The sequence below is a fragment of the Dipodomys ordii genome, unplaced genomic scaffold (assembly GCF_000151885.1).
Source record: "Dipodomys ordii isolate 6190 unplaced genomic scaffold, Dord_2.0 Scaffold176, whole genome shotgun sequence".
NCBI lineage: Eukaryota > Metazoa > Chordata > Mammalia > Rodentia > Heteromyidae > Dipodomys > Dipodomys ordii.
The window spans coordinates 959,153-977,501 of NW_012267392.1; the positions used below are offsets into that span (position 1 = coordinate 959,153).

The 18,349-nt window shown below is 43.8% G+C and overlaps 1 protein-coding gene across 1 annotated transcript in view; it reads right to left on the bottom strand.

The window, feature by feature from the left end:
* Positions 1 to 18,349, bottom strand: part of Vstm4 (V-set and transmembrane domain containing 4) — an 86,824-nt gene that overhangs the window by 50,679 nt on the left and 17,796 nt on the right. Inside the window, exon 3 of the mRNA XM_013033722.1 lies at positions 6,869 to 6,937. Coding sequence (XP_012889176.1) covers positions 6,869 to 6,937 — 69 coding nt within the window. The remainder of the gene's footprint in view (positions 1 to 6,868; positions 6,938 to 18,349) is intronic.

Below are 18,349 nucleotides of genomic sequence, written 5' to 3' on the forward strand. Positions count from 1 at the left end.
ATTTACCATGTAAACTCCCCCCACAACCAAAGAGCTGTCTCTCCTCTAGCGCACCCACTCTCTTTTGGAGTGTCTCTGCCTTTCTGCTTGTTTGTCTGTCTGCATGTCTACTTGCCTGTTGCTTGCTCAGTTGCCTACACAATAAAGGTCGTCCAAGTTTTCTTTTTATTATTATTGTGGGGTATTTTTTTGTGTGTCGGTCATGGGGCTTGAACTCTGGGCCTGGGCGCTGTCCCTCAGCTCTTCAGCTCAAGGCGAGCGCTCTACCACTTGAGCTACAGCGCCACTTCCTTGTGGGGTATTTTTTGATCAGTGGTTGGGATTGAACTCTGGGCCTGGGCACTGTCCCTCAGCTCTTCAGCTTAAGGCTTGGCGCTCTAGCGCTTGAGCTACAGTGCCACTTCTGGCCTTTTCTGTTTATGTGGTGCTGAGGAATCGAACCCAGGGCTTCATGCATGTGAGGCAAGCACTCTACCACTGAGCCAGATTCCCAGCCCAAGTGTTCTTATCATCATTGATTTGTCCAGAAATTCTTATTCTGTGATCAAAGTCAAGGACCCTAAGTGAAGAGTCCCTACTTCTTAGAGAGACACTTCACAAACCTTCACCTGCATCTGGTAACACCTTGATTTCAGGACTGTGGGTATTGGAAAGGAGGCTGCTGCTTGCCTTTCTCACCCAGACACCCCCAACAGCTCCCCACGTGTATCTGGGACCCACTCTATCCTGAAAGGAGGCAAAGGGCTCAAGGCCCAGTACTGGCTTCTGATCATGGCCTCCTCTGTGGCACAAAAGGAGCCTGCTCTCCACAGGCAGCTGTGGCTGCAGAATTGTACAACATCCGTTCGGTCTGAAGGCTCAGCTGCTCTCCCAAGTCCTCAGGCCCTCAGGGCTATGGATTTGTGCCAACAGGACCCACCCATCTCCATGTGGGTCCTGGGTCGCTGGGCCTGCTCTCTGTTCTGTTCTTGAAACTGCAGGAGCCTTGAAAGTGTCACTTTATAGCAGAAAAACTCAGAACACCTGAGCTTCCCTTCATTTAGCAGCATTCAGATTTTTATTTTCCCTTCTGTTCCAAGCATTCCTTTGCTAAAGGAAATACATTCTACTGAATAGATTAAAAAAATGAACACGCTGCCACCATGTCCCCCTCCCCTCATGTTCTCTGCAAACACAGGCTAAGCCCCAGTTACTGAGGCCAGGTTCACCAAAGCCTCAGATGGCCAGGGACAGCTGGGCAAAGTAACTCCCAGGCTACAAGGGTGGGCCCTGGTCCTGTTCCCTCTCCCCCACTCCCTTTGTCCCCCCACCTGCCCTTTAACTATGGACTTGAAAAATCTCTCTAATTCTAAAAGTGTGCTGGAAAGTTTCAAATCTCAGCTTTGGCCAAACACTATTTGTTTGCAGACTAAACCTAAACCTAGGCCCAAACTGAACTGAACATTTGCACTTAACCAAATCTGGGATTCACTTTTAAAATACCAGAGGGATCATGGAAATTAACAATAGGGTTTTTTTTTCCTTTGTTGCTGTTTTTGTTTTCTTTTTGTCTTTTTTTAAAATCTGTTTTGGGGAGCCCAAGGGGGCCACAGAAATGGAGGGACAAAGGGAGAACAAATGCAGCATTGGTATTCCCTAGACACTATGTGGGAAATGAGCTATACAACTTGTGAGTCAGGATGGGAGAGAAAAACAGAGAGAGTGAGGGAAGGGAGGGGTGACACTGTCCAAAAAAGAAATGTACTCTTTATCCGATGTATGTAACTGTAAACCCTTGTATATCACCTTTACAAGTACAATAAAAAAAATACCATAAAGCTGGGTTGTAATTCAGTGGCAGAATGCATGCCTAGCATTATGAAGCTTTGGATTTCTTCCCAGTCTTGCACAAACTAAATAAATCAATAAAACAATAAAGCAAAATAAAGTAATGAAATATCAAGGATTATTTTGCACATCCAACACTAACACCAAAGACTATGTTCGGGTCCCTGAATCCATTTTCAGTTTTATCTTTTGCCACTGGACTTCCAAAGACATCATTGTCATTTTCAGACTAACTGCTGAAAATGCTCAGACTTCCCCAAAGCAGATGGCCAGGCCGGCAGGCTGCAGGCACTCAGCACACCATAGGGGCTGACAAGACAGGGTGGCAGTGTGGCATGCCAGCTCTGCCCACCCTCCCAGACTGCCTGACCCTGCCTGGACAAGGAAGCCAGCAGTACCTGTTACCTGGCAGGGAGATCCACCCTGCTTTGAAATTGGGTGATTCTAGCATTCCTTAGTACAATCAAGGAATCCCACTCCTCCTGGCCCTGTATCATTCACTGGATCAAGAAAACAGGATCAGTATTTTCTGGGCAAATTCAAGAGATGGCCAATCTGGCCACAAAACTCTGAACTTGTAGTGTTTTTGAATGCAGCCTATAATGCTGTGTTGCTCAGGGCAAAATACCTGCTCGGTTGTCCTGTGGGACTTTTAACTCACTGTGGAGGTTCAGCAAAAGGCCTGACAATCAATGCTTGTTTTGTTCAGCTTGCTCTCAGTCAAGCTAGGCCCCAGGAGGATAGGTATCCATCCCCAACCCCACTGAAGCCTTCCCTTCTACGGACAAAAGGCCTCAAACTTTATGCTAGAGAGTTTCAACTGTACCCCTGACCTTTGCCAAAGCTGTGGCCGGTTAATAAAGCAAAAACCCACTGCTGTAGGGGATATATATATATATATATATATATAGCTATATATATATATATATATATATATATAGCTATATATATATATAGCTGGTGGTGCTACAGAAATGACAGGAAGAGAAAGCTTAGAAACAGCTGCTGAGGAGACATGCTTGGTGATCTGAGCTTCTTGAGGGACCTGATTGTCTTCATAGAGGAAAAGTCTGCTATGAGTGACAGGCTCTGCACAGGATGAGCGGGGGAGTGAGGCTGATATTCTCAGGCTACACAGGAATTCTAAAATGTCATCAGTCCTAAGAAGTGTTTCAGAGATTCTGATTACCATGCCACCTAATACAAGGTGTGTCCTGCCTAAATGCTATTGTTTTTCCCAGATATATAAGGTCTTCTTTTTGTTGTTGTTGTTGTTGATTGTGGGGGCTTGAACTCAGGGCCTGGATGCTGTCCCTGAGCTTTTTCTCTCAAGGCTAATGCTCTACCACTTTGAGCCACAGCTCTACTCCCAGTTTTCTGGTGGTTAACTTTCCTGCCTGGCATGGCTTCAAACCATAAACCTCAGATCTCAGCCTCCTGAGTGGCTAGGATTACCAGCTTCTCAGTAGCCACCAGCACCTGAATAAGGTATTCTTTTGACACTTTCTCATTTGTGTGTGTGTGTGTGTGTGTGTGTGTGTATGTGTGTGTGTGTGTGCAGATATTAGAGTTAAAACTCAGGGCCTATGTGCAGTCCCATAGCTTTTGTTGCTAAAGGCTACCACTATATTACTTGAGCTACACCTCCACTTCTGGCTTTTGCTAATTAAGTGAAGAGACTCATGGACTCTGCCAGGGCTGACTTTGAACTGTGATACTAAGATCTCAAACTTCCAAGTAGGTAGGATTACAGGTGTGAGCTACTGGCACCTGGCTCACCATCTAATTAAAAAAATATGATCCTCAGACCACTGGCATTGAAACTAGCTTAGACGTTGTAAAGGTGCAGATTCTTTCATCTCTTTTTAATATGGTAATCAGAACTTCAGGGAGAAAGACTTCGGTCTCCCCCAAGGAGAATATTAGCATCTTAGACACACAGGACTCCCTCTGGTTCACCCTGTAGTGGCCTACCTTGGAAACCATAGGTCATTTCCTTACCTACCTTCTCTCCCTACCATCACAAGTGCCACATCATAGGAAAACTCCAAAAAAAGAAAAGAAAAAAACAACAACTGATGGTCAAAATCAGCTAGCTTAGAAGTCTGAAGGATTGACTCCTGCCTTATTCCCCGAGGTCAAGCAAGACACCAGGTGCACACAAACATGCTTGACCACATGCCTGTCTGCAGGCAGGTTCCAATCAGGGCCTGGCCAAGAACACCACCGTTGGTGACCAGGGGACAATAGCTGCTCAAACCAGGTGGAGCATTCCACTCTGGGCCTGGCCAAGGACATCGCCCTGGGCCCCCAAGAGACCATAACCCATTTTTATTTTCTGCTTCCTTGTTAAACTCTAGATAAGCTCACCCTAACATCTAGTCCCTTGCACAACCTCCAAACCTGTGGGAAAGTCTGTGTCCCTCACTGGCAATAAACAGTCCTTGCCTATTAACAATCAAATCCAGCCTATTCCATTTCTGTTCTCCTCCATTTTCCTAACAAAGTCCAAATATGGCTCAAGTGGCAGAATGTCAGCCTTGAGCAAAAAGCCAAGTGAGAGTTCAAATCCAGTACTCACACACACACACACACACACACACACACACACACACACACACACAAATAACCAGCTAGTCTGTTTTAAGTTCATTTCACTCTAGGAAATGAAATCACTATCACCTCTGCCTAAGAGGAAGCAGAATAAAAAGCAGAGGGAGGAACCTGGTAATAATTGGCTATGAGAAAGTCACCAGATAAAGAAAAGGACAACTTCAAAGTGGGCAGAAGGGCCAGGTGCCAGTGGCTCATGCCTATAAGCAATCCTAGCTACAGAAGACAGTCTTCAGATCTTTGGTTCAAAGCCAGTCAGGGCAGGAAAGTTTGTGAGACTCTTATCTCCAATTATCTACTCAGAAAAAGCTGGAAGTGGAACTGTGGTTCAAGTAGTTGAGTTCTATCCTTGAGCAAAAGAAACTCAGGGATAGCACCTAGGCCCCGAGTTCTAATCTCAGGGCAAGCAGGGGGAGGGGGAGTAGGAGCAGAAGAAAAGCCAGGAATTACAACGAATGATTGTTGCAGTAAAGTACAATCTGGGAAAGGAACTACTTGTAGCAAAAATATGCAAGGATAAAGTTGGGCTCTGATGGCTCATGTCTGTAGTTTCTAATCCTAGCTACACAGGAGGTTGAGATCTAAGGATCACAGTTCAAAGCCAGCCTAGGCAGAAAAGTCTATGAGACCTCTTATTTACTATCAAAAAGCTGGAAGTGGAGGTGTGACTCAAGTGGAAGAGTGCCAGCCTTAAGGGGAAAAAAAGCCAAGTATCAGCTTGAGGTCCTGAGTTCAAGCCCCATTACTGGCACCTAAAAAATAATCAAACAATAACAAAATCCTAACAGTGTGACTCCTTATGGTTAGCAATGTTCACAATTCACATTGCATTTTCCTAAGAGTGGCAGTGCCTTGGTGCTTTGCTTTATCACATGGTAACTAAAAGAGATGGGTTTGGACCCATGTGCTTTCCCACAGCCTGCCTCCTCTGCTACCCATCCCTCACTGGGCTCACGGGGGCCAGGGTTAAGGGGGGTTTCCAGACACACACCCCTCTTTTGATCCTTTTTACCAAGATCATTCCTTACCATTAAGCCCAAAGCTTCACAAGACATAATTCTCCCGTGCCTCTGACCACCTATTAACAGGAGCCAATCTTTCCCAGATCAAAAGATCTGCCTGAGAACTGACAAAGCACATGGATTCATTGTGTGAGCAATCACTTCACATCATCCTCGGCCATGTGGGTCATGCGCTGTCTCAACTTGCTTTCCTCCAAAGTAAGGTGCAGCCTCAGCACTCTTCCCATTTGGGGCCAAAGTTCTTTGCTGTGTGAACCTTGCTCAGTGTTGTAAGGTATTTTGCAGTTCCCTGGCTAATGGTACCCCCACAAGCGTGGCTACCAAGAATGCCACCGGACATCGGCAGAATCGACACCTGCTAAGGTTCACATGGGAGTATGTGCAGCAGAACCATCTAGATGATGTAAAAACCCACAGTCTACCACTCAGTAAGCTAGGGCCTGACACCATGTGTCTACAACAAGCTGACGGCAGCAGCTGCTATTGTTAATGATAAAGGTAATGATGATGGTGATGATGGTAATGATGGTAGGCCCACACTTTGGGAACAACCTCTCAGCTGGATCTCCTAGGTGGCCGCATGCTGAAATCATCCATGCAGCTTTGTGTGTGTGTGTGTGTGTGTGTGTGTGTGTGTGTGCAAATGCTGGGACTAGGGCTTGAACTCAGGACCTTGTGCTTTCACTCAGCTGTTTTACCCAAGGCTGGCACTCCAGCACTTGATCCATACCTCCAGCTCCCAATCACGGAGCTTCAAACTAGTTCCAACTAAATCATCCTCACTAAAGATACTATTCATGTTTCATCAGTAGCTAAGCTCCATGGATGAGTCTAACACAGATTAAAAACCACTAATTTTAGATGTGGAAACTTGTTCTAGAACCTCAAACTTCTTAAGCAACCTGATATTAAAGGCATTCTTAGAAGATACATTGTTTATTTTAGACTATTTGAAAACTCCTGTCTAATATCACCAGGAGAAAGGGTTCTGGACAAAACTTGTGGGCTGAGACCATCTTATTCATGAGTAAATTTAGGACAAAAAACAAGTTTGAGCCAGATACTGGTGGCTCATGCTTATAATCAAGAGGCTGATGTCTGAGGATTATGGTTGCAAGCTACCCTGAACAGAAAAGTCTGTGAGACTCTTATCTCCAGTGAACCAGCAAAAAGCTGGAGTGGAGCTATGGCCCAAGTGGTAGAGTGTGAGCTTTAAATAGAAAAGACCAAGCAAGACTGTGAGGCCCTGAGTTTAAGACACAATACTGGCCAAAAATCAATCAATCAATCAAAACTTCATGTTATGGCAAAACTAAGAATCTGAAGTCCCCTCTTCTATTTCTGTTCCATTCCTATTGTCTTAAAGTGAAGCTGCATCTTTCAATCAGAAAAAGTGCCACATTTACCTTCAAACACTGCCCAGGTCTTTTGCTTCTTCTCAAAGGATGAATCTTCTGAAGCTTTGAGGGAAAACACTGGAAGAGACAAAAGGAAAAACTCAGTATGAAATGTAGAGGCTTATGGTACTGGTCCCCACCCCAAATAATGCCATGAACTTAAATTGATAAAGTGATGATCACACTGGTAAAAACACATATCAAGGGAAGATATAATATCATATACTCAACAGCTCTGAAAGTGGGTCCCAGGAGAGGGAACATAAGCTGTCTGTGTTTAAATCAGTAAATGTAGTCAGGTGCCGGGTGCCAGTGGTTCATGCCTGTAATCCTAGCTACTCAGGAGGCTGAGATCTGAGGACCATGGTTTGAACCAGCCCAGGCAGGAAAGTCCATCAGACTCTTAGCTCCAATTAACCATCAAAAAGGTAGGAGTGGAGCTGTGGCTCAAAGTGATAGAGTGCTAGCCTTGAACAAAAATGCCCAGGCCCTGAGTTCAAGCCCTACAACTGACAAAAAAAGAAAGAAATCAACACTCTTGACAAGATGGCACCTTGCAATCCAGCCAAATCTGCCATTTTACTGAGACAACTCTGGAAGCCAGATTTTCTCTTTCCTAGAATAGCCAGGTATTACATTCTCATGCTTGTAATCCTAGCTACTCAGGAGACTAAGATATGAGGATCACAGTTCGAAGCCAGCCTGGGCAGAAAAGTCCGTGAGACTCTTATCCCCAACTAACCACCAAAAAGCAAGAAGTGGAATTGAAGCTCAAGTGAAAGAGCACTAGCATTGAAAAAAAGCAAAAAAATCTCAGAGACCATGCCCAGGCCCTGAGTCCAAGCCCCAGGACCGTATACACACACACACACACACACACACACACACACACACACACACTCACAGGTGCTAGTGGCTTATGCCCATAATCCTAGCTATTCAGGAGGCTGAGATCTGAGGATTGTGGTTCAAAGCCAGCCAAGGCAAACAAATCTGAGAGACCTTTATCTCCAATTAACCAGTACAAAACCAGAAATGGAGCTCTGGTTCAAGAGGTAGAACACTATCTTGAGCAAAAACTAAAAGCTAACCAAGTGTGCAAGGCCCTGAATTCAAGCCCCAGTACTAGTACCAAGAAAAGTATATTTAAAAAATGTTTCCAGATGTTAGTGGCTCATGCCTGTAATCCTAGGAGGCTGGGATCTGAGGATCAGTTCAAAGCCAGCCCAGGCAGGAAAGTCCATAAGACTCTTACCTCCAACTAATTACTAAAAAGCCAGCAATAGAGCTGTAGCTCAAAATGGTAGAGCACAAAAAGCTCAGAGAAAATATCCAGGCCTTGAGTTCAAGCCCTCGAACCTGCACCAAAAATAAAGAAAGAAAGAGAGAAAGAGAGAGAAAAAGAGAGAGAGGGAGGGAAAGAGGGAGGGAGGAAGGAAGGAAGGAAGGAAGGAAGGAGAGAAAGAAAAGAAAAAAGGAAGAAAGAATAGAAAAGAAAAGAAACAAACAAAAATGTCAGTCAATGGCAAAGTCAAGATACACTTCCATCAAGCACCATTTGCTTCACATACTTGGAAATGTTATATTACCATTCCAATGAAAGTCTTCCTACAATCTAACATATTACACAGAAGAGTTGTATATGATGGCTCCTTCAGTCACCCTGAATACCATCTCCCATGCAACAGTTTTACAGAACAGCAGGGGCTGGATTCTGATGTTATTTTGTCTTCTTTGAGTTGGTGATTGACCAGCAAATTTACTGTGCCTGCTTCCAAAAGGCAGGAAACAGAGCTTAGTTCTACAGTGTCAAACCTAGAATGTAACACTAGGGGAAGAGATCCATCACAAGTAAAAACCCAAAAAGTAAACTAACAAACCTGCAGGGAATGAGATTATTGCTAAATAGAAATCCCTAAGTGGTTGGAAATGTTCTGTAACCACACTGCTGAACAGTGTAGAGTTGGTCACAGGTAGCTTCTGATTACTTGAAATGTGACTAGTTTGACTAAAGAACTGAGTTTGAAATCAAATTAAATGTTAATTCATTTACATTTAAATGGCCACATATAGTCAGTGTTGTTGAAGAACTTGAGACCAGAGAACCTAGGGCTGGACATTTCTTTTTTGAAAAAAAAAAAAAAGGATCATTGAAAAGAGGCGGGTGAGCATATAGTCATAATATAATAGCTAATGCAACCAGGTAACTTGAGGCAATGAGTGGGGTTGGGAGAGATAGAAGAACTATGAAAGGATGACTTAGATCAAAATGCATTGAACTATAGCACACAAACAAGCTTATAGTAAAACCGCCAGAACAGCCGTGTTCATTGTAGCATTATTTACCATAGCCAAGATATCGAATCAGCCTAGATGCCCCTCAATGGATGAATGGATCAAGAAAATGTGTTATATACACACAAAGAAATTTTACTTATCTATTAGAAAGATGATATTGCATCATTTGTAAGGAAATGGAAAGACTTGGAAAAAAATATTGAATAAGCCAGAAAAACAAAGGTTGCACTGTTTCCCTCATATGCAGTAGATAGAATGTATGCATAATCTATAAGTAATCATACTGGGTGATATGCAAGTGGTTACAAATGAATGACTGTATGGAGAGCTCAAATAGTATAATCTTTAGAAAGGCTAGATCAAAGCACAACAAAATCAGCTCCAGGAAATTGGTACATCCATGGAGGTGTGGAGCCAAGGTGAGAGGGGTAGATGAAAGAAGGGGAGAAAATGGGGAGAATGCAGCCAAGAACTTATTGCATATACTATAAAACTAAGTGGAATGTGGAAGGGGAGATGAAGATCAAGATGCGCTGTATTCATAAACTGCTTTGGTAAACGGCACCTCTTTTGCATAATCACTTAAAGATAATAAAAAATGTATGATATGTTGAACCAAAATTCCTTTGTACAACTACTTAAAGATAGAATTAGTACAAGAGGAAAGCAATGTGGCAAAGATGACCTGAGACTTCAATTAGTGCAATTTTTTTGTATAATAATACAAAACTCAAATAATATGAAACTCAATTCTGAATTTTCTTCCTGTGCTTATGCTAAATATTTTCTATTGATTTCTCTTCCAGATCACTAATCTTCTTTTCAACTAAGTCTATCTGCTATAAAAGCCACTTCATTGTCTTTTTAATTTTCATTTATTGCATCTTTCAGTTCTAAATTATTCATTTAATTGATTTTCTTATAACCTTGTCATCTGCAGCTTGTCATCTAATTTCCTAACCGTATTAATCATAAAATTTAAATGGCCATCCCTGATAACTTTCATGCCTGCGTCATCCATAGACTTGTTTCTATCATCTGTTTTTGCCATCTCCCTTGACTGACTAATTGAAAATCAGACATTGTTAGATAGAAAATCATGAGAGTACTAGATAAAAATTTTAATTTTCTGGTGGAAAGTTACAGGTGGATGATTACATTAATCTAATTAGGGTTTGGACTGCTCAGGGGATTGCTTTTAAGTTTTTATAATGTCTGGTCTTTTTCTTATTTGCCCTTCCTCTCATGGGTTAGTACAGGGGAAGATGGAAGGGAGACTTGAGCTCCATTAAGCTCCAGGTCTCAAGAGGCCTGATGTGGTACTTACTACCCTTGCAGTGTATGAGCCCTACACAATCAAACCATCCTTGCCCCTTCCTGAATTGGCTTGAGTGGGTTTCCATGGCTTCAATCATTTGAGTGTATAGACAAGGTCAGCTGACAAAATTTGAGTGAAGATAGCACAGAGATAGGTATTAAAGATACCTCCAAAAAGCTTACTTTTCAGGAGGTGAAAGCAGAGTCACAGTCTGGAAGCTCGTCACTCTTGTAGGTCAGCTTCCTAAGGATGGGATTCCTGTCTATTCTTGACTGCTCTAATTTTGAACCTAGAACCAGTGTGCAGTATCCACCCCTGACCTGAGTGTAAATCACCCATCCTGTGGCTAAATCAACCAACTGTAATGGGCTGCTGTCCTAGCCACAGACTGGGGTTTCAGCCATCTTTCAGCATCTATGATGAATGAGTTCATTGACAGTTAGGGATAGAAGGTAACAAATTCTCCCTGATATATGTACAGGGACAAGCTTTGATAAATCTCACAAACTGGAAGTCTAAGCTAATGGGGCTCTATGTAAGAGATTAATGGATGTATGGTCCTTAGGCTTTCCTCACCTTTCCTAGGGCAAACATTTGATAGGATAATATAGCAAGTTTGGCAAGGCACTGGTGGCTCACACCTATAATCCTAGCTACTCAGGAAGCTAAGATCTTAGGATCATGGTTTGAAGCCAGCTAAAGCAAGAAAGACCATGAGACTCTTATCTTCAGTGAACCACCAAAAAGCCAGAAGTAGAGCTGTGTCTTAAGCAGTAGAGCAAAAAAGCTCTGAACAAAAATGCTCAGGTGCAGCACATAGGCCCTGAGTTCAAGATCCAGGACTGGCATGTGCACATGCATGCACGCACATACACACACACACACACACACACACACACACACACACACACGACACTAACTGTAGTGTTGGAAGATTAGAAGGAATCTTATCTTTTTTAAAAGAAAGACAATAATTGTATGGGGACACTGTCAGAGCTTAGGGAATGTTCTCAAGGTCTGCTGTAACATCTTGTGTCCTTTGCTAACCTTGAGCTATTTCTATGTGAATTTGAGATGTTGTTGAAGGATGTGTCTGAGTCCAAAGATTATAAGGAACTGGGGCTAGTGGACATGGCCAGACCCACAGCCACAAGACAATCCAAGTCTCCACTTTATTAATAGCTCCCTCCACAGCGGACTTCATGTGGTTCATACAAAATGACCTTTGTGCCAGGTATTGGTGGCTCCTACTATAATCATAGCAGGTCAGAAAGCTGAGATCTGAAAATCAAGATTCAAATGCAGCCCGGGCTGGAAAGTCTATGAGACTAATCTCCAATTAAACACTAAAAAGCCAGAGTGGTGCTATATGGCTCAAGTGGTACAGCATCAACCTTGTGTGACTATAGGTAAGGGACAGTGCTCAGGCCCTGAGTTCAAGCCCCAGGACTGACACAAAAATATGGCCAGTTTCTCCTATCAGCAAAGAATGAAAGAGACCCAGAACAGGGGTGGATAGTCTTGAAGATGATAAAATATCTCTCAGAAACATTACTTTGTAAGGGCTAAAGATAAAGCTCACTGGTAGATGGAGGGTTTAGCATGCATAAGGTCTTCAGTTGGCATCTTAGAACCATATAACAAACAAAAGCATAAGCCAAGGAAAACAAGAACACAGGTTGCAGTCAAAGATGGTCCATGTTAGTCAAAGCCTTCTGGAATAAAATGCAAATTTCTTGAAGAACATTCCTTTTTACAATTTTTTTATTAAGTAGTTGTACAAAGAAGTTCCCATTCTACAAAACAGTATATGAGTACAAAGTGTCTGATAACATTGTCACCCATCTCTCCCAACCCACCTCTCTTGAAGAACATTTCTAACAGTTTCCAGTGCAGTTAGCTTTTAACAGGCTAGTCTCTCAGACAAGAGACAATAAGTCTATCCACTGTGAACTAGGTTGCTCTTCTCTCTCTCTCTCTCTCACATACACATACACACACACACACACACACACACACACACACACACGACCCAACAAGCGGTCTAGCATGCCCCTGTGGCTGTCCTTTCTTATCATACTCACAGAGGAGCGGCCAGATCCACCCTCCCAACAGTCACCAGTGCCTTGTCCTGTAAGGTCCTGGTGGGAGCTGGGGCAGACACAGTATGTCCCCTCATCACCCCATTTCTGAGCTCTCCATTCCTCCACCCTGCCTGCATCTGGGCACCATAAGTGAGGGCAGTGTAGGACCTCCCCAAGGACTCAGGGCTTTTCAGTACCCAGCCAGAGGATGTAAAAGGGAGAGAGTGATCAGAGAAGTACATGGACATCCACGCAGTGCCCCAGCACCATCCTTCCGTTCTGAGCAAAGCTTTAGTGGTCTCTTGATCTGCTTGACCAACATGCTCACTGCCCAGTGGACTTTAGAGCTCACAGTAGAAAGAGGAATAGAGTAGTTAAAAGGAAAGTCAGGAGCGGGGTACCTAGGGCTCATGCCTGTAATCTTAGGTACTCAGAAGGCTAAGATCTGAGGATCTCAGTTCAAATGCAGCCTAGGCAGAAAAGTTTGGGAGACTCAGCTCTAGTTAACTATCAAAATGCCAGAGGTGGAGCTGTGGCTCAAGTGGTAGAGCACTAGCCTTGAACACAAAAGCTCAGAGACAGTGCTTAGGTCCTGAGTTCAAGCCCCAGAACTGGCATGAAAAAAGTGCTAGGGGGTATGGATCAACAGGTAGAGCACCTTCCTGGTGAGTGTAAAGCCCTGAGTTCAAATCAGACCTACTTAGAAAAACACATGTATGTTTAAAACATTTGAATTGTTTAGTCTTGATATGAAATGTGGGGTTTTTAAGTAGTGAAAATAAATTTTATTTTAAAAAGTAAAGCCAGGAAGGGCAGAGTGGCAACACATGACCCACTGGAAGAAAGAAGGAAGGAAGGAAGGAAGGAAGGAAGGAAGGAAGGAAGGAAGGAAGGAAGGAAGGAAGGAAGGAAGGAAGGAAGAAAGAAAAGAAAGGGAGGGAGGGAGAGGGAGGGGGAAGCAGGGAGGGAGGGAGAGAGGGAGGGAGGGAGGGAGGGCAGAAGGAAGTCAGTCTCGTTTGTTGATCTCCCACTTGCTGTGAGAGAAACAGACTCACTTTATGTGACAGGTACAGCTTACTGAGTGGCAGACACGTTGGCACAGTGGCAGGCTCAGAGCACTGTCATTGGCCTGGGCATCAGGCCTTGGTGTTGGCTATTTATGGTGACACCTTCTAGTTCTGGTCCTAGAAGGGATTTCCTGGATGAACTAGAAGAAGAAGGCCCCAGCCTGAGTTCCTACAAGAGCATCAGGACCTTGACCTGGGTGATCAATCAATACACAGCTTTACCTCACTGGATCCGCTTCCCATGGGGGGTGGCACCCAAGATGCTGTAGTAATCTATGCTTGGGTTCAGGACTGAACCCAAGAAGCTAGAGACTGCATCACATTGACCACTGTCCAGAGAACATCACCCATTCCTCTGGCATTGTGTACAGTTAGGGAACCTGTCTGCCTTGGGTCTTGCTTGAGAGGTATGCAATCTTGGCTTTTCCCTATCTTTCTGACTTTGTGCTTTACTCCATTCATTTCCCAGGGGCTCAACTGTGATGGGTGGGGGATGGCAGTTCTGGCCAACACTGGAGGATAGGATCAAGTTAAGAATAATAGACAGAATCCTCTCTCCTGGGGGAAAGGATGTAAAGCCATCCAGCTGTATAGTAGTGGCTCATGCCTGTAATCCTAGCTACTGCTGAGATCTGGAGAATTGCAGTTCAAATCAGCCCAAGCAGAAAAGTCTGCAAGAACAAAATAACCAGAAAAATGCTGGGCTGGAAGCATTTCTCAAGTGGCAGAGAGCTAGCTAAGCGTGGAAGTTGAGTCAGTATGTGGTCTCGAGTTCAAACCTGGGTATGAGCAAAGAAAAACAAAGCAAAATGAAAATAAGTTAAGCCATCTTCTGACTTGTCTTTTCCTAGAGTCTGTCTGTCCTTCCAGTGAAGCAGTGACCCAGATGACTGAAAAGCCAGCCATTCTGGTTCCTCCCCAGGGGAGCAGAATGGAGAGACATCTAACAAGGGACAAGTGAAGTCTACCTTGTCACTGCTCCACTGAACGTGGCTGCAAGATCAAACAGGCAGGATCAAATGCAACCCTAAGGTCACCAGACAAACTGATCCTATCCACCCTGTGTCTGCAGGAAGCTGGTGGCAAACAAAGAGCCTCAGTTGGCTGACAAAGAAGCCAGCCCTTAGGGAGATGCCAAAACTAGGAGCTTTGAATCCTAACTTGGAAAGGAAGCCCCACCTACTTCCAGGGAGGGGCGTGTCATGTTTCACAGCTATGGCTGGCAGTTCACCCCTGGTGCTGTGACAATGCCTTGGGGGCACTGAGGGGCTCCAGTGCCACTCACCAAGAATGCTGACACCCTTTATCAGAATGGACTCAGGTATCCAGAAGAGAGATGGCCAAAGATTCCTAGAGGTCTTGGGGGTGGGGGTGGGAAATCCACCTCTGACAGTTTCTGCCTCTCGTTCACCTGTGCCCTCAATTCCCTTTACCATGAGTCCACAGCGAAAGCAGCTTAAATTGCCACTATAGATTATACCCTCAGTAAGGTGCACCATAAGACACAGAGCCTGCTGGAGGCAAGACTCCGCAGAGGAGAGGAGAGAAGACCCCAGCATGTACAGAGCACACAGGGAACTGGATCAGGATGCAGAAAAGACTAACCTCAAGTGCTAAGATGAACCTTGGCCTTTCTGTCTTTCTGGACAGACTAGGCTGTGTTCTCCTAGGTTCTGCAGATCTTGGCCTTGGAAGGAGTGACTTTTACTTAGCATCCTAAGGCCAACCATTTGCAATACTTAGATACAGGAGAATAGGTGCTTATAAGATAGAGATTGCCAAGCAGTGCCCCTAGGGAACAGCTTCTGGGAAGCTCAAAAATCTGTCTGAAGCCAGATGCTATAGCTCATGCCTGCAATCCTAGCTACTCAGAAGGCTGAGATCTGAGCATCATGGCACAAAACCAGCTTAGGTGGACAAAGTCAAGCTACTCAGGAGGCTCAGATCTGAAAACCACAATTCAAAGCCAGCCCAGGCAGACTCTATTCCCAATTAACTAACAGAAAAAGCCAGAAGCAGAAGTATGGCTCTAATGGTGATGCATCAGCCTTTAGCAAAGATGTAAGAGTATGAGGCCTTGAGTTTCAAGCACTAGTACTAACATGTACATGCACACACAAAAATCTACCTAATTAGGCAGACACTTCTCAGGAGATTCTGAGGCTCTTGGTCCCAGGATCTTGTTTGGAGAAGCCCTGTCTACTACAGTCCTGGAAGAGAGATGGGCCTTGAGTCCAGGTAGATGTGGCAGACTAGGTTTGTGTTATGAAGAAAGGTTCCTATGAAAGAGAACTAGTCCCTAGCTCTCAACTTCCTGTCCAGCTCAGGGCAGGATCCAAAACCAGTAAAAATAAACAAACAGTAATCAAGTGCATTTTTTGTCTTTTACCATCCAGTGTATTTACTTATAGATATTTAGGCACATTTTAGTTACAACAAATGAGGAAAACCATGCAACTTATATTGCTTTGGGTTTGGCTTATTTCACTTAATATAATTTTCCAAGTCTTTCCATTTCCTTATGAATGGTATGGTATCATTCTTTCTGAGGGAAGCATAGATTTCCTGTGTGTGTGTGTGTGTGTGTGTGTGTGTGTGTGTGTGTGTATCACATTTTCTTGATCCATTCATCCATCAAGGCACATATTGGCTATGGTCAACAATGCTGCAGTGAACATGGTTGTGTGTTGGTAGCTTTAATGTGGACCTGATAAATTATACAGGACTCTAGACATTCACACAGTTGAGAACAAAGAAGGATATTCTTAGGAAAGGATCACAAAGGCTCAATAGCTAGTGCATATAATCATATAAAATGAAATGTATCTGGGCTGGGAAGGTGGCTCAGTGGTAGAGTGCTTGCCTTGCATGCTCGAGGCCCTGGGTTCGATTCCTCAGCACTACATAAGCAGGAAAAAAAGCTGGAAGTGGTGCTGTGGCTTAAATGGTAGTGCTAGCCTTGAGCTGAAGAGCTGAGGGACAGTGCCCAGGCCCAGAGTTCAGGCCCCACAACCAGACCAAAAAAAAAAAAAATGAAATGTATCTAAATAAACTCCAAAAAATGAAAAAAAGAGATTTTCTATTTTTTGTTTTTATGTGTGTTTCTGTTTTCTCCTTTGTTGCTGTTTTTGTTTTCTGTATGTATGGTCTTGTTTGTAAGTTTATCTATTTGGAGGAAGGTAAGAGGGTAGCACAGGAATGGTGGATAAAGGGTAAACAAATGCAGCAGTGATACTCACTAGACACTATTTTGAAAATGAACTATACAATTTGTGGGGCAGAGGAACAGAAAGGAAATACTGGGAGAAAGCCAGGGAAAAGTTGACACCATTCAAAAAGAGATGTACCTGATTTATGTAACTGTAATCCCTCTATATATCACAGTTGAAAAAAAACAGTAACCAATGCTTCTTCAATTTATCCCAGGGAAAGTAAGAATAGCAACAAAACAAGAGAGAAAGCCTGTCCCATAAGTATTGTTCACAAAGGACTCCAAAAGGACTATTTGAATGTACTTTTCCATACAGAAAAATATTATGTGCAGGACACAGATTTCAAGAAAAAAAATTACATTCCAAAGAGCAGGATAAGGCCAGGCCCCCATGGCTTACAACTGTAATCCTAGCTACTCAGGGGGCTGAGATTTGAGGGTTACAATTCAAAGCCAGCTAAGACAGGAAAGTCAGGGAGCCTCTTATCTCCAATTATCCACCCAAAAACAGGAAGTGGAGCTGTGGCTCAAATGATAGAGTGCTGTCCTTGAGCAAAATATAAAGCTCAGGGATAACAGCAAGGCCTGAGTTTAAGCCCCAGGCCTAGTACAAAAGCTAAACTAAACAAAATAAAATAAAATAAAAAGGGCTGGATACCAGTAGCACACACCTGTAATCCTAGCTACTCAGGAGACTTGAGACCTGGAGGATTGTGATTTGAATCTAACCTGGGCAGAAAAGTCTCCATCTCCAATTAACCAGCACAAAGATGAACTGGAGGCATGGTACACGTGGTAGAGCAAGAAAGCCAAGTTAGAGCTTGAGACCCTGAGTTCAAGCTCCAGGAACAGCCCCCAAATAAATAGGTAGGTAGAGAGAGAGAGAGAGAGAGAGAGAGAGAGAGAGAGATAGATTAATAGATAGATAGATAGATAGATCGATAGATCGATAGAGCAAATTCAAATGTTGCTATACTCAGCTCACAGTCGACTCCTTCTTCAAGGGGACAGTTCCCAAGGATTAAACTATCCAGATGTTAACTGTGTCCCTACTATTTATAATGGGGTCAGCATTCTTAGGCAACAGCAAGCCCAGAGAGACACAGAGATCTTCTGTTTCTGCTCTTAGAGGCTGGCTGATCACTTCCTGTCTCCCTGGCCTCTGTAGGACCCAGGCCAAAGATGGGCTCTCTTGGGGCTAGGACATAGTCCCATGCTGGAGGACTTCCGGGTGACTGCAGGGGATAGCTGATGGGAAACAGCAAAGTTCCAGCTTGGTTTACTTTCAGCCACTCCTCCCAAATTCACTCAGCCTAAGGCAAATTCTAGAACAAAAGGCATACTGAGCAAAGGAAAAATAATGATTAAGTAGCCTTCTCCAGGATGAAAGGCAGTTGGAAAGGAAGTTCTCATTCTGACAGGGAACTAGCTATTATATTACAAATAGTGTTTAGAGGTGTGTGTGTGTGTGTGTGTGTGTGTGTGTGTGTGTGTGTGTGTGTAGGGGTGTGT